At 38.9% G+C, this 15,851-nt stretch overlaps 1 protein-coding gene across 1 annotated transcript in view; it reads left to right on the top strand.

Moving 5' to 3' along the window:
• The first annotated feature begins 762 nt into the window (after window positions 1-762).
• hydin (HYDIN axonemal central pair apparatus protein) overlaps window positions 763-15,851 on the top strand; it is a 55,494-nt gene continuing 40,405 nt past the window's right edge. The window contains 15 exon segments of the mRNA XM_084932480.1: window positions 763-888; window positions 1,724-1,843; window positions 2,181-2,278; window positions 2,280-2,316; window positions 2,542-2,741; window positions 2,995-3,033; window positions 3,035-3,126; window positions 8,187-8,385; window positions 8,668-8,736; window positions 12,381-12,538; window positions 12,655-12,729; window positions 12,825-13,066; window positions 13,867-13,967; window positions 15,217-15,257; window positions 15,260-15,339. Of these exon segments, the coding sequence (XP_084788606.1) occupies window positions 763-888; window positions 1,724-1,843; window positions 2,181-2,278; window positions 2,280-2,316; window positions 2,542-2,741; window positions 2,995-3,033; window positions 3,035-3,126; window positions 8,187-8,385; window positions 8,668-8,736; window positions 12,381-12,538; window positions 12,655-12,729; window positions 12,825-13,066; window positions 13,867-13,967; window positions 15,217-15,257; window positions 15,260-15,339 (1,677 nt within the window).

The raw sequence follows: 15,851 nt of genomic DNA on the forward strand, positions 1-15,851 counted from the left end.
TGTATTTCGTTTTTGTCCCTCTGTAAATAAAGTTAACTCTCAATAAATCCTTTGCCTGTGCCTGCACTTGGATCCTCAGCCGCTCCATGCCTCACGTCTGCCTTGTCAGGCGTGACAGATTATACTGGTTTCAACATTTGTTTGTTCATATCTCATATTTAATTACACAACAAAACATTTTTCATCTGCATTAAGAAATAAAAAAAATAATAATCATTTGGGCTACACCAAATGATGTTTTTGTAAAAGTCATTTCATCATTTCAAGAAGGGAATCTTCCCTTCTTGAAATGATGAAACCAGTTACCTGTTACCTGAGTGTTTACTCAGGTAACTTTGTTGTCTTTTAATAAAAGATTGTAGTGTATTTTGAAAACACACCTAACTGGCAGCTCTTTAATATTGCATATACAATAAGTCCCTCTGCTACATTATTAATTTAGATTTCAAGCAAAAATCCTTTTCTGACCTAACTTTGTAAGAGGTTAAGTGCAGTTAGATGTGTCTTTGCTTCATGTGGGCTGATGCCACAGGATTGTGCAGAAAATATGATAATGTCAAAATGCTGCTGATGGCCTTCACTCAAGCAGGAGGGTTGTTAACATTCTTTATATATGCTCACAATCCTGGTGTCTTAGTTAGAAGCTGTCAAGCTTTACAATGAAAGCCTAGAGCTCTTGAACTTGTTACCTTTTAGTGGTTAGTGCCTCATTACTGCTGATTAGGAGACAGTAAATAGGTCTGTGAGAATGTGTGGTTGCTGATGATTCCATCAGTTTTCTCCCAGGAGAGGTTGCAGTCCACAGATGAATGCATGAGTAACTCAGGTGACACGTACCAACCTCACATCCTGGAATGCCTCGACATGAACACCACTACACATCACAAAGTAAATGCTGGTTAATGTTTTGATATCACACTATTTCAATAACCTCCTAGTACAAAGAATGATGTAGTATGAGACCTGAAAAACAAACAAACAAGGCATCTGGATTTCTCCTTATGTCATCATTAATCTCCTGAATACAGAGCATGTGCTGTCTGCTAAGGGTATTTACACCATACCAAAGCTGCTTCCCCTTAGTCAGCAGGTGCTAATTGACAGGCAGAGGACAACCAATGTGACTTAATGCTGTACTTTTAGAAGCAGTATTTAACAGAAGACTTGGAGCAGAAATGCCATCAAAAGTTCATGAATTGCCTTTGAAATTAATAAATGTCCCCTCATCATATTTATGAGGACCAATTGTGCATCTCACCTTTTATGCATTTTTTGATGACTCATCAGATATGCAAATGCAAATGTGACTAACCTCCTGTCCGGGTTCACTGCAGGTGATAAGTGGGAGCAAAACACAGCAGGTCATTTTTAAATTATCCTGACAGCAATAAACCGAGAAAGTATTACTTTCAGTCAGCAGTGATGCAATGATAGAGGACAAAGGCAAGCAATTTAGACTTGTCTAAACTAACTGTAAAGATGTGCACAATGTGCAGATCCTCCTTATGCTGTAAAAACAACTTTGACATTTAAGGTTGAAGAACAGTGGACACAGTTGGATTGAAATCAGAAGTCAGGCCAGGAGTTAGACTCTTAACTAGTGCAACATCTTATCCATCATTTGCTTCCAAACTAGTGAAGAAAACAAATTCTGTGGTAGCACCCAAAGTACCGTCACCCATAAAATCCGAGGGATTCTACCTGTATCTGTGTGTGCTGCTAGTTTTCTTCTGTAGATGTGGACCAGCCAATTTTTCAGCCCTAGCCATCTAAACTGGTCTTCCAGAATGTCACTCCTGGACAGACCTACAAGTTTCCACTATGCTTCCTCAACAATGACAAGGTATAGTAATTAATAAGATAGATAAAAAGTACATTATTTTTAACACTACATGGCTGGTGAGCTGATATTTTAATGACAACAGAACAAGTGAAACAAAAAAGCGTACATTCCAGCTCTCATGCAACAATTGCATCGCCATTTGAAAAAAGAAAATGTTACATTTTATGTGGAGTGTCAGGTTGTTTGTACAGATTGGAAAATGACTGGAAAAGGTAATTATTGATTGCAGGAGATCTGTACAAGACACCACCAAGGAATGATTAATAAATCATCACTAGCTTTGTGTTTGCTGCTGTGTTGGGTTTTTGCAATTTTCTAAAGATAATATTTTTCCAAGGTTTCACAGCAAGTGAAGCTGGAGCAGCAGGACTCAGAGTATTTCTGTGTTGTCAGTCCAAATGATTGATGTGTCAAGTTTGCAGCAGGAATGGAATGTCACTTTCACAGTCTTCTTCAGTTCACGTGAAAACAAGGTATAGGAGACATTCACATTTGACTCGGGCATACAATAGTTAAGCTAAGAAGGATCGAATCAGGCAACAAAATACAGGGTCACAACAGGGTTGATATAAAATAGTTAGTTTAAGATGCCTGTGAGGAATCAGGGTCATATATATCTCAAAATTATTTAACAACTCCATCAATTATGCATATGGATTTTGTGCGTTTACATCAACCTGTTCACTCTGTCTTTACAGGGCTACCACCATAGACTGATTTGTGTGACAGAGAGGGAAAAGATTGAGATTCCGGTCCAGGCCATTGGGCTACGTGCCATTCTTGACTTTCCAGACAAGATTAACTTGCCTGTCTGTCCTGTGAAAGCTTCAACTTAGAAAACTCACTTTGTTTTCAACATAGGAAACAGCAACGCCGAGTTCAGGCTTCATAGGGAGAGGTGAGAGCCAACACAAGAAGGGCTGTCTGTCTGCTTTCTATATTAGGTGATTTTCAAAGTTAACTAACTTATGGCTCCTTAAGGTTGTACAGAATTGATAAGTGAACAGAAAACTTTTGGCTTACCACCTTATCAAGAATTACATAACAGAGTGTTGGGTATACCTCTAATTAGACTTTGCAGTAATTATTGTTAGCTAATTAAAGGTTCTCTTGAATATTTCAGTTTCTAAAACAGTTACGTATAATTCCAGACCTTTTTCAGTGACATTTACCTATCATGAGTCTGGGACTTGATGTAGGTAAGGGCATGCAGGTGACTGTGGTTTTCCACCCAATGAATATAGGAGACCATAGGCAGGATCTACAACTGCACCACAACATCAGTGAGAACAAAACTGTGAGGCAAATTGCTTAAACAGAAGTTGCATATTTTGAGGGTTTTTTTTCACTTGTTTCCAAGACTGTGCGTTACCCAAATTATATTCAGTTTAGCTTAATTGAAAGTTGACTGTAAATGGAGTATAATAATAATATTCTGTTGTTATCTTTCTGTGAAACTTCAAAATATAAAGAAGCGCTTCCTTGTTTATTCTTGTAACTGTCAGAGCCATGAATGGAAGATTTCTCCAAATCTTGTCAGTAATCAGCAGTGTCAACTAACAGAATACGTTTTTTCCTTTAATCACAATGGTGAACACTGGAATAAGATTCTGTTTCTCTAGCTGTGGTGATGCTGAAGCAGAGACCAGTGATGGCACAAACAAACACACAAAACTATGGTCACATGAATGTCATCTGCAGGAATTCCCTGCAGGCAGATATGAAGACAGCTTGTTTTATACTCTTCTTTGTGTGTATCTGTGTGTTTTAGTGTTTCTGTCACATTTCCAGTCTTAGCAATGTTTTCTATTCCCACACCTGTCTCTAGCAGACAGATTACTGGGGTAATCAAAGTATTTCCTCATCGTCTTTTTTCTCTCTTCTTTTTGCTTCTTGATCTAAACATGTGTATTTAAAAAAATGTGTATGCATGAAAATAACTGGTTTTGCATTTATGATTCATGACCTTTTGACTTAAGATCTAACAGATGAGTGCATATTATTACATGTTACATCAACGGAGTAACATTGCTAAATATCTGTCTGCAGCATGCTGTAGCAGAAAGGTTCAGTATAGGGTTACATTTAATAAGAACTCTGAGTCATGCTAAGCTAAGCTGAGTCCTAGAATAAAATTATGCCAAATGAGCTTAATAGGTCCCCTTTAATAAACAAGTCCATTTGTATCCCAGTGCAGTAAACTAATGAATCATTCATCCCTTCTTAGTTTACGTAATGTTGTTGCTGGATAAATGGTTGTTTTGATACGGGGTGATAATTTTATTCTTTTTTAAATTTGTGTTATGATGAATCTACTCATTTGTGATAAACTTGTTAAATGTGTTTGTGACTGATTTGCTAGGCTTTAGCCACACTTATACCAGACCGCAGCTTGATGCACAGCAGTCACATGATTTAAGAGTAATCTTAGTTTCCTTCACAATTATCTAGACTCTTTAACATCAAAAGCAAAAAGATGAAGCCTTTGACTCTTCTGGTACATGCACAAGGGGATCAATTAACCTTGAATGCATAAAGTTGCTGGCTTTTTATCCTGTTCAGCAGAAAATGCAAGAGATAATTTAACTGGAAATTAGTGGTTTTAAAGTCTTCATCTCACCTCATTTTAAATATCTCATATCAATTTAGAGAATAGTAGTGCAATTTTAACCTAGGTGGGTTCTCAGGATTAAATGGTACGCTACAAAGGGTTCAGTGTAGTTTCATAAGAAGCTCAGCTCACAGCAAGCCACATACAGTTATGAACTATAATTCATTCTGATGATCGAGCACTTTGTCTGCCACATAAATATTGCACACTAAAAATAGCAATAGCAAAAAATGACTAGCTGATAGTTAAGTGGATTAATCTCTGAGATGCTTCACTCACAACCAAATCAGACTTATTCCTGACCCAAAGCGGCCACATCAAAAGCTCATTTAAAGCTAATTTCATCTACCTGGCACTGTATCCTGCTGTCTAAGGAGAATAATTCCGTGGTGTTTAACAAATGCAGTTGAAGAGCTTTGTGGCATGCAAGAAACTCCAAACTTATTAGCTATTTAACACCTGGGTGGATATTTTTTGTGTACTAACTCTATGTGTGTCTGAACTTGGGTGAATATGAGGGAGAATCTGGCTGCATGGTGGGTAAACACTCATTCAGTTATCAGTAATAGTCCTTAAAGTCTACAGTATTCTTCTTATGAAAAACTGTCTGTTTATTACTGGATAAGCTGTTCTGACTGTGGTTGTCGTTTTATGACTGTGTTACCATTCCCTGGAACTCTTGATTTAGCTAGATAGCTCTCCATATGTTTTTTTTTAAATCTTTTTTTTTAATCTTCTGTTTTTGCGTGACCTTAAAGGAGCAAGGTTGCTGTGTGGCTACTTAAACTAGCAGGTTTGTTGTAGGAGGGACAACAGTATTCAGCAGCATTAAGCTTTTATAGTTGGAGAGCCAGCCCCAATCCAGAACGCCACTTACAGCCCATCTAGAGACTATCATTTTTAATTTAGCACCTTTCCCTGCCTCCCTCACTCTCATGTATGTTTCAGATCAGCATGCTGCAGAAGTCGTTATTCTGCTGAGCTTTAGCATAGGCTAGCAGACACAGTCTGTGTGTTGCTGTTTATGTTAGTATGTGTTGATTTGCATGTACATTGCACGATAGCACTTAACGCTGGAATGGTTCCTGCCGTCATTTAAAAGCTGGTGCAGCTTTAAAAAAATAATATTTTGCTTAGCTGAGTTGTTTTTCATTATGGTGAGTTAGACAGTGCTTGTTCTGTCTTAAGAGTCAGTGGAGACTCATCTGCTCCAGTACACCCCCATCCACCCATTGCACTCCCTCTCCTGTGTCACTTCTTGCTGGTTTAATTGAAAAGAAGGACAACTCTTGGGGAGCACTGAGGCATCTGCTCTGACGGAGCTTTAGTGCTGAGGGGGACTTGAGTATAGCAGCTTTTTAAAAAAACAGCACACACACACAAACAGGAAGCAACTGCACAACACACACATGCTCAAGGCTGCAAGCTCACACACACACACACACACACACACACACACACACACACACACACACACCTACACACACACACACACACACCCACCCACACACACACACACACACACACACACACACACACTGCTGTTTGTGTCGTAATCAAAGGTAGCTGAGAGGTCTGTGAAGTTCCACTGCTGTGTACATAGAGAAATTATGTGAAGAGAAAGCAAACGAGGGGGAGAAGGGCTGGTGGACAGCAATGATGAAAGCTTTGCAATAAGCTGCAGCTCTCCCTGCCTGTCAGCTGCTGTCATAGCATCCGGATGCTGGGAGATAATTGCTTTTTCTTTCTGGATCTCCTAGTTCGTCATTCTTGCTGCCTCATTTCCTTCTATCACTCATCCTCCGTCTTGTGTGTTCTCTTTTCTTTTCTTGATTCTACTCGGTCCGATGATATCACATCATTTTGTAGACTTTCTAGCAGAGTAAAAGAAAAGAATCGGCCTCCCTTAGGACCTCTGCCAGGCTACTTTTCTATTCTTTCTCTCTGCCTCTGGGTAGATGATTGAGATCTCTGTGGTAATTGGCCCAGTGGAAGCAAAGACGGGAACTCCTTGAATTCTAATGTGTGTCTTTACTGTCTGGAACGCTGAGTCATTGTATAGATTTTACCAGCGTACATTCGTCACAGTCTGGTTTGGTTGGTTTTTCTGTTTCTGGCCAAAAAGGCTGTGATCACTTGGTTTAAAAAGTAAAGAAGTCAGATTGGAAGCATTGTGCTACAAGTGAAGCTTTTGCAGTTCTCACAAATAAGGCTTTTCAGGTGCCAGTTAATCAGTTCTTCTCACTTCTGTTAAACCTCAGGGCAGAGATGGATTAAAACTGTCCTATCCAGTCTGCAGTGAGCATAAACCTAATAGGATCACTCATCTTATGAAACACATTTGCTTTTCTGTTGTGTTCTGTTTCTTTTAAAGAGTGTTCATAGATCTACTCATATGTTATTGACCAATAAAACTGTCCTTAAAAACTGAACGTTGAACGAGGAAAAGAAAAAGAAATACCCCAGGTGGTGTTTCTGTGTAATTTTCTATGTAATTTAAAACTCCTATGTCTCATGGTAGCTGGAATTAAGATGATGCATACAAAATAAAAGAAATTGATTCACAATATTCAGATCTTACAGATGGGTAAATGATATTTGACATTTTTTCTGCATGCTGTGTACACTGTTTCTCAACATCTGTTGTTGGTGTGAAACTACAGCTTTTAAGTTGATGGCCCCATAACTTTGGGTACTGTTTGTTAGCAAAACTACATCCTTGTTCCTTTAAACACTGTTGGATTCAAATATCAGCAGGAGCATACTTATGCCATTCCAAACCTCAAGATAAAGTTTTCCAGTATTAGACAGGAGTCACATTTCTAATCCTTAACTAATTTAGAAATTGGATTTCGCTCACTATCCAGCAGGGAAACCTAATCCCATTCAAATTATTATTTGTGTAAACATAATTTAAGAGAACTTGTTCTTTTGTTGCAATACATTGTGCATTCTATGTGTTTGATCCAAAAGGCATGAGGTACAAAACTGAGGGTTCAAAGAAATCATAAATGGCAAGTTTCCATGGCTGTCAGTTCACTTTAATCCCATTTTCATTTCATTTCAAGAAATCTCTCTTAATTTCACTGCTGTATGGTTAAAACATCAGAAAAAGACACAAATCAGTGTTCAGTCTTTAGAATGCAGAAAAAAACTTTAACCTTGGTATACAAATACAGAAAAGAATAAGTAGAGTGTTTGTGCAGACTAAGATGCCCGTCCTTCTGCTTTGAATGTAAACAAACACATGTTCAATTTACATATGGCCTTATTCTTGGTGGCTTTATACAAAACCTAGTTTTGCATTGTACTTTTTGTTGCTGGTTATTGTTGCTCTTTGCTGCACTGTTGGCAGTGTGCGCATATGATGGGACCCTGTTTGTCCTGCAAAATGAAGAGACTGTGGTTCTTCTGGCTTCTTGAAAAACTTGAAAGCATGTTTGCCATATTCACACGTATGTGTGATGTACTGGTATTTTAATCATATTTATTTTCCACTTGGTGTTTTTTGACATTGTAAGTTTCCCACTATTCTCCACCCGCATTCATGTCAAGACACTGAGATGTTTAAATAAATGAAGTGAAAGTTTTCCATGAATGTCAGGCAATATTGTGAATAGATTGACTCAAACTGAGCACCACAGTTGTTAAGTTAATTTCTTGTGGCCTATATGCCACCACGTCTGTGACACTCTGTGTCTCATAATAAATATCGCAGTGTCTTGTGCTCAGGAGAAGATGTGTACATTAGCATGCATGGGTTTTGTGAGGAACTGAACATCCATCTTGAACCTGATTCTAGTTGGTTGGATAAGACTTATACCTCACTGTCCAGTACATGCACAGTGTCCCTCACCAACAGGAACAATATCCCTCTTCAGTACCGCTGGACTGTGTGGTTCAGCCAGCAAGAGGACCTAAACTTACTGAGGTATTTATGGACACATGCAAAATGTTTTAAGAGAGGCTACAGAGGAATATGTTTGTCACAAGACAAGTTTGATCGTTCTGTCTCTATGTAGCAAGTAGAATTCTCTTCAGTATTATGTTTCTTTTTTATCACAGCATGTGTTGCCAGAAATAGCTCAGGTACTCATCACGTTTTTCTGTCAGCATCTCCTTGTTCTTCTCCTTGCTTCTTTTTTCTCTCTGACCCTCCTCATTCACTCTTTGTTATACTTTTCACCTTCTCACCCTCCCTGTTTCTCTCTAGGGAAGGCTCAGTGCTTGAGCAGGAGGCAGAAGGAGAGCAGGAGCACTTGCTTTTTCCTGTATTCCTGCAGTCCAGAGACCTACAGGAATACAGAGGACCAGCTTTTGGCCTTCCCAGATAGCTGCATAACTGTGGAGCCTATGAAGTTTTTAATGTGTATCATATGTTTTCATCACAAAAATATTTCCCTTCTTAATATCCACTTCATTGTCTTTGTGGATCTTTCTGTAGGACATGTATTGCTGTATGGCATCAAAGCTGCATTGTGGCTGTGAGAACAGAGTGTTGAATCGGTTAATCACATCTGAGGTTAATACTGTCACAAAGAGTTAAAATTCAAACCTGTTTTTTGCATGTAAACCCCGCGTGACTCCTCGGTAACAGTAGGGTCCCAGACTGGACTGTTTCTGTTCAGGGACCTTCAGACAGAATGACCCATTCTGACACCACCGCCCCCACCTTTCTCTGCTAGTGTCGTCTCTCCTCAACTCTGCCCAGTTCCCTGGACAGATGGAGAGAGGACACAGATGAAAGACAGAGGCAGAGAGGATGAAAGTGGCATGGTGAGAGAGAAAACAGTCTGTAGACCAGTTACTACACAATGTTTGAGAGGGCGTTTGAGGAAAAATGGTCAGCAGTCTGTGTATGAATACACCTATCCAGTTACCCACACACACAGAGACAGACACCGGTGTGTGTGTGTGTTTTTATAGCTAAGCTTGACAAATGAATCAATTGTATTCTTCTTCAGGCTTGTTATTCTAACTTTTGCATTTGTTTCACTAAATAATCCTTCTTGTCTTCACATGGTTCCGAAGGGGGAAATATTGTCCAACAACATAGCAAATTTCACAATCATCTTCAAGCCTGACGATGCCAAACTATATACTGCAATGTCACAGGTCAGTCCACAGCTAGAAGAAAATTATGATCATTCAGGTTTCACATACACACACATATAGCAGTGCATGTATGTGTATCTTGCCATGCTGACTGAGATATCCTACAGCTTCTGGATGAAACATGCACATCTGAACTAGTGCACCGTAAAAGCTTAGTTGTTTAAGAAAAAGTAAAAGATAATTCTCCTTTGGTGTCAGAGTAACCAGATGCTCAATATTGCTGTATTGAACATGAAGATGTGATGAAGTGCAAAGTGCAGTAACTTCCACAGTTATTCTACTTTGGCTGCAGAGTTTGAGATGTACAAACCAATTTTCCCACTTGTTTAGTCATAAAAACAAAAGACCCAATCACACATAGCCAAATAAACAACAACAGGATTTGAAGTGAGAAGATAATGAACCAAAAGTATTTTGAGTGCACTTATAGCAAACTGACAGCAACAGCTGTTTCCTCATCTCAAACCCTTCGCACACCCCTGGATATAACTCTTCTTTTGTGTGTTCTTTCAACCTTGCAATTGATTACTTTGACAGCTACAAGCACACCCTATACCCCTGCTGTAAATTGAAAGCTTTAGCTTTCTCATAAAAGAATCTCCTTCCCTCTGTGGGTTAGTGCAGACAACTTACAGATAAACAAGTCTGGGTAGCAAACCATGTCTGTCTGTTTGTTTGTTTTTTCAGGGAACGACAGCTCTTCTCCAGTGTATCTGTTTTATGTTCCCTTTTCCTCAACTGTGTGATATTCTCAATCAAAGGAAACAGCACAATTGTTCTTCATAAATCCACCTTCGTGACGATGAACTCACTGTGCCCAAATTTAGTCATCTCATCTAAGTGCTAGTAAAAGATTGTTGACAGTTTTGCATGTGGCCTTCATGTGTGTCGTTTGAGCCGGAGGTCAGATTTACATTAATTTTCATGTTTTCTGCGGTGCGTGATGACCTGACGAGCCTAGGACAAGGACAGAGAGACAGGAGACTCCTGTGCCTTATTTCCTCACTTTGCAAAAAACCTAAGAAACATATAAAGCAAAACAGAAGACTAGATCTCATGTGGCCTTTGCATTGATTAGATTTAGTACTTTAATGTAATGTAACACCAACCATAATACCAAACTCCACATGATATGTTGCCTTTTCCTTTTTCCATGGCCCTACAACATGTTTTTTGCTTTGTCTTTTCTAGCTTTGTTATCACTCTTTCATCATGGTTGTCTGTTTTCTGCCTTAGGACGTGAATCACGGTTACCCCTCACAGTCAAGGGTAAAGGTATGGGACCTGAACTTGAGTTCAACCATAATGGGATTGAGTTATTAGATTTTTTCATAGGAGAACAATATTTTCAAGAGATAAGAAAAACGAGCCAAAACGAACACTTGTAATGGGAGAAATATTTCTCACAAGGGTTACGAATGCATACAGTATGCCTCATAAGTGTAGACTATGATTTTCAAACGTGTGCCATGATTTGTGGCTAACTGTTAGGGACTAACAAACATCCTGCTTGTAGTCCTGTGGGTTTTTCAAATAAAGTGGGCATTTCTCCTTCTAAACAAAAAAGAGGAACTCGTCATCCAGAAAAAACATAGATTTTCCAATTACAGACACCACACAGTAGTCTGTAAAGGTTAACATATGGTTTAAATAAGCTGCTGCTACATCCTGAGATGTTCAGGATTAGTCATTAAGCTAACATTAATGTTAGCCTGCTGTTATTAGAGAATGCTAAGATTAACATTAAAGTGTTATTTCACATTACCTGGATTATATCTGTATTCAAATTATGCAGAGATTAGTTAGTATTTAGTCACTTCAGAGTATGATCCACAGTGATGTACAACGTGTTCAACCATCTGCAGCTGAGGTCTGACTCAGTTTGCAAGCAGCAAGTAGCAGCAGCTTAGCCATATGTTAACCTTTATAGCCCACTGTGTAGTATCTGTAATTGGTAAATCTATGTTTTCTAGTAGAAGGGTGTTCTGTTTATTTAGAAGAAGATAAGCCCAGTTTAATTGGGAAAAAACCTGCAGTGCAGAGGAAGCACAGATGTCCCAGTTTTACACTAGCACATGAACACAGCTTACATTTGTGGATCAGTGCGAAGCTGACAGCATGAAATTTGTCTCAAAACCCCACTTGGGCATGCAACGTGATCTGTGTGGATCAGGAGATTTCTGCACACGTATTTAAGGTTTTGTAAGTGAGCGAGAGTAATGCCAAATATATTATTAGGCATTTGTAATTATAAATATTCATTCAGGTTTAGGTATAGACAGTTGTAAAATAGTTTTGTAGCACGTGCTTGTGAGTCCTCAAAAGTTACACACAAATCACTGCCCGCATTTGCAAATCATTTACGTTTACGTGTGCGGATCATACCATAAGCATTTGTAAGACATATAAGCTGCATACACTTATGTTCCTTTATAAAATTGCTAGTATGTATGTATAACGCTGCAGATGCAACGTTATGTTAGTTGACAGAGCCTCTGTGGTTATAGTTTATTATACTGCCAGGTGGTTCTTCTGCCAGTCAGCAACAACGTGTAATAAAATCATCTGCAAGTTTTCTTTTGCCACTTTTTATGCACACAGCTGATACCACGTACCATCTTTTATCTGTTGATATACTCCATAAAACACATCTGGTAGTTACATGATCATTGTTGGATATTTACTCTTCTGTTTCAACATTAATACACACACTTCATTTTGAGTTTTATGATAATATATTGCAAACTCTTATTGACCGAGTATAGCTTATACAGGAAATCTTTCTTCTCCAGTTGCAGTTGTCGAATAAAGGGCTGATTTTGGCCGCCGTTTCTCCACTGTGTTGTTCCCTCTGGGAGTGCCAGACTGTGGAAGTCACCTTCGCAGTCGGATATTGGGTTCATTTTCTGAGGACTTGCTGCTAGCTGTGACAGGACAGCCTCAACCACTTACCTTCAACTTTAGGTAAAGCTGGCGAGGAATGGAGCCATTGCTCTGACAGAACATTTACATGTAACAAACTGACTCATGGATCCTTTACCCTCTCTGTACCTATTTTCAGATTTTTCATCTTGTTCTTTTCAAGGTTTCTTTGTCTGTGTAATCTGTCCTACAATCCACTTTGATGTTTCAGAGCTCGACTTTGGGGATGTAGCCTTTGGTATGCTACATTTTTCCTTGGATTTTATCCTTGCGTGCATGATAACATATACTAATATCTTCATATTTTCTCATATTGGCTCTCTCTCTACATAGGTTTCCCAGAAACACTTGTGTGCATCCTTTTCAAACCTTCCTTTGTGCCCGTGAACTTCATCCTGCATGTCTGGGGAGATGGTCGGGCCTCGCCTAGCATTAGCTTATTTAGAAAGGTTTCTGATGAGTCACGAAAAAATCGGCAAGGTCATACTGCTGGAAATCTTCGTTCAAGGCCTGTGGAATTCACGATCTGCCCGGCAACAGGCTCAGTCCGTACTGTGTCAGATAAATCCATTAAGGTACAATTAATCAACAATTAATCAGAGACCAGAGCTAGCATACCAGTTTTAGTATAATGGTATAGTGCAACAATGCAGCCAACATTAGCTCACGGATTGCCAAGATTATAAACATTTTCAAAGTGCACCATGAACACAGCACACATCACTAGAGTTTGTATTGACAAACCACAGGGAAGGGCATTTTTACCAGTCAGACAGAAGCAGGCCTCTTGTCTGGGCAAGACTTGCTATGCTAACACAAGAAAGCTGACCTAGGTAGTTCCATCCGCATCTTTATCAAGCTGCTTTGTTAATAATGGGTAACACTATAAAACTAAAGGTGAATTTTTTTTTTTACTTTAACTTCTTTCCTTTTAACTTTAGACACTGGTTTTCCTGTATTTCTCCTGTACTGGTCTTCCTGGCCTCATTGTGTGTATGTATGATGCATACCAGATGCTGCTGATTACACCGGAAAACTCTCACCTCATACCCACCCCTGTTGCTTGTGATGTGTTTTCAGGGTGTTATGGTGTGAAGATTCATGTGCTTTTTGTGCTGAGGAATTTTTTTGTTTTCTGTTCTCATACTGATCTCCTACTAGGAGCTCAGTATGAGAAGAGTTCTGTTTTTCTCTCCTCCATCTCCCTATTTTGTTGTACATTTCATTGTTTTTCTTTACGCTACCTGTTGTGACCTGCCTACCCGATGTGATGTTTGTGTATTGTATGTATGGTCGGAAGAGGTTCAATTTTGCTGCAGGGAACTGCAAATGACAAATAAATGGCTTCATGATCATCATCATCATGTGTGTACAGGTGACGCTGTACTCCAACACTATTGGAACACACAGGCTGGTGCTAGTAGTGGATGTTGACGGCGTCGGGGAGGAAATGCTGTCTTTGCCTATGAAGGCTAGGTTAGACACATTTACATGTGAACATACAGAGTCTGTTGAGTGTGCAAACTTACTCAAACGTTCAGTTGCTGAAGTTAGTTTTGTTATGCCTCAAGTTGTGGTAAAATAAATCCAAGTAAACATCCTGTACCTTCCTGTATTTCTGCTTTTGTGCCCTGAGGCTGTTTCATTTGAAAAGATACTCAATAAAAAAAGAATGAATAACAATGATTCATCATCCCTCTACCAAAGGAAAATAGAATACAACCTCTTCTTAGAAAATTAGAGTTTGACTGGAAATTTATGTTTGACAGAAAGCAGTGGTGTAATGGTGTCTTGGGTGGGGAATATGACACACAAATTCAATGAAATTATCTATGATTTTCTTGATATACTGTACTTTTTACTCATCTCCATTTATTTGTCATTATAGATTAAAAAGGGACTTGTGACACTCATTACCAGCTTAATCTTTGTTTTATTTTATTTATTTATTTATTTTATTCTGGAACTCCACTAGAAGAACTTTGAATCATTCACAGTTTTAAAAATATATTTAAGTTATATTGGACCATTGTGTAGCTCACTAGTTCACTATCTGTGCCAAACAAAGCACTTTAGATTCTCTGCTATTAAACCTGTTAGTTGTAAAAGCCCACTTTCTTTTGATTGGCTGCCCCTCACCTGACGTATACACACAGAACTCAAACAAGGGAACAAAAGATCTCTGTAAACTGTAAACTACATGATAGACTGTAATACAGCCTTAATCTGCCACATGGAACCTGCTAGATATATGTACTTAAGTATACAACTATATACACTGTGGTACCCAAAATGCCTGCTAGCAAACTCTTCTATCATCCTTTTTTCTCAAATAAAGTACCTTTTTTCTGCCAGTAATCTGCTGTGCTTTCAGCTGTCTGCATGTTCTGATGCTTTGACAAGTTGTGAATGTGGTCCATTGAACTTGCATGCAGGTGTCGGCAAATCAGTGGAGGATGTGTTAAATATTCAGAAGCTAATTTGCATTATAATACAATGGAATGTCACCTGCATCATCATTCAGAATAGGGCAGTGGCAATCTGACTTCCTCACGGCAATCACCGTCATTATACTTTTATGAATTCATTCTAATTAATAGAGTTTTGGCATGATGCCGTGCAATTACTTTTTGGTCCATAAATACTCTTCATATCTTTTCTTCTCCACCCATTTCGCTGTTTCTCTTCTACTTGTCTGACTCTCTTCTTTTGTCTGTGTTGATAGGTGTGTTGTGCCTGAGATTGTGGTGGATACTCCAGTGCTGGACTCCTCAATTACCCCTATAAACAGAAAGTGCGGTTGACCAACTCTAGCAATTTGCCCGCCTGCTACGGCATGCTTGATCAGGTTGGACAGATCCATGCAGCAACAAAAAAAAAAAAGGGATTTGTAGAGTTTACATGTCTGTGTTAAGAACTGAAGGGAATTAGAGCATACATGTTCCTTTTCAGTCGATATGAAGTAGGAACGAGGAGACAGTTAGCTTAGCATAAAGACCGAAAATGTGAAAAAATACTAACTGGCTTTTTCTAAAGGTGAAGAAAATCAGTAACAAAAACATTATATCTCATTTGTTTAAAGGATCGTCTTACAGCTTGCCAAAAACACAGTTAATGACTCATTGGTTGCTCTAATTGTCACTCTTGTCCAGACTGAAGAGATTCTGTCTTAATGTAATTACTGTGTGGTAATGGGGACACATCTTCTTGTCCTCGCTTTCCTTACTGAGCTTTGGTGATGTGTGAAAGTGCTACTTTGAAGATATCTTTTTTTTGATTTGTTTAAGCCTTAGTGTTCATCAATTATTTTTGAAATACACTCACTGGCCACTTTATTAGCAGATTGCAACCCCCTTCTGA

The sequence above is a fragment of the Perissodus microlepis genome, chromosome 7 (assembly GCF_051167445.1).
Source record: "Perissodus microlepis isolate ML-2025 ecotype Zambia chromosome 7, ASM5116744v1, whole genome shotgun sequence".
NCBI classification, from domain to species: Eukaryota; Metazoa; Chordata; class Actinopteri; order Cichliformes; family Cichlidae; genus Perissodus; species Perissodus microlepis.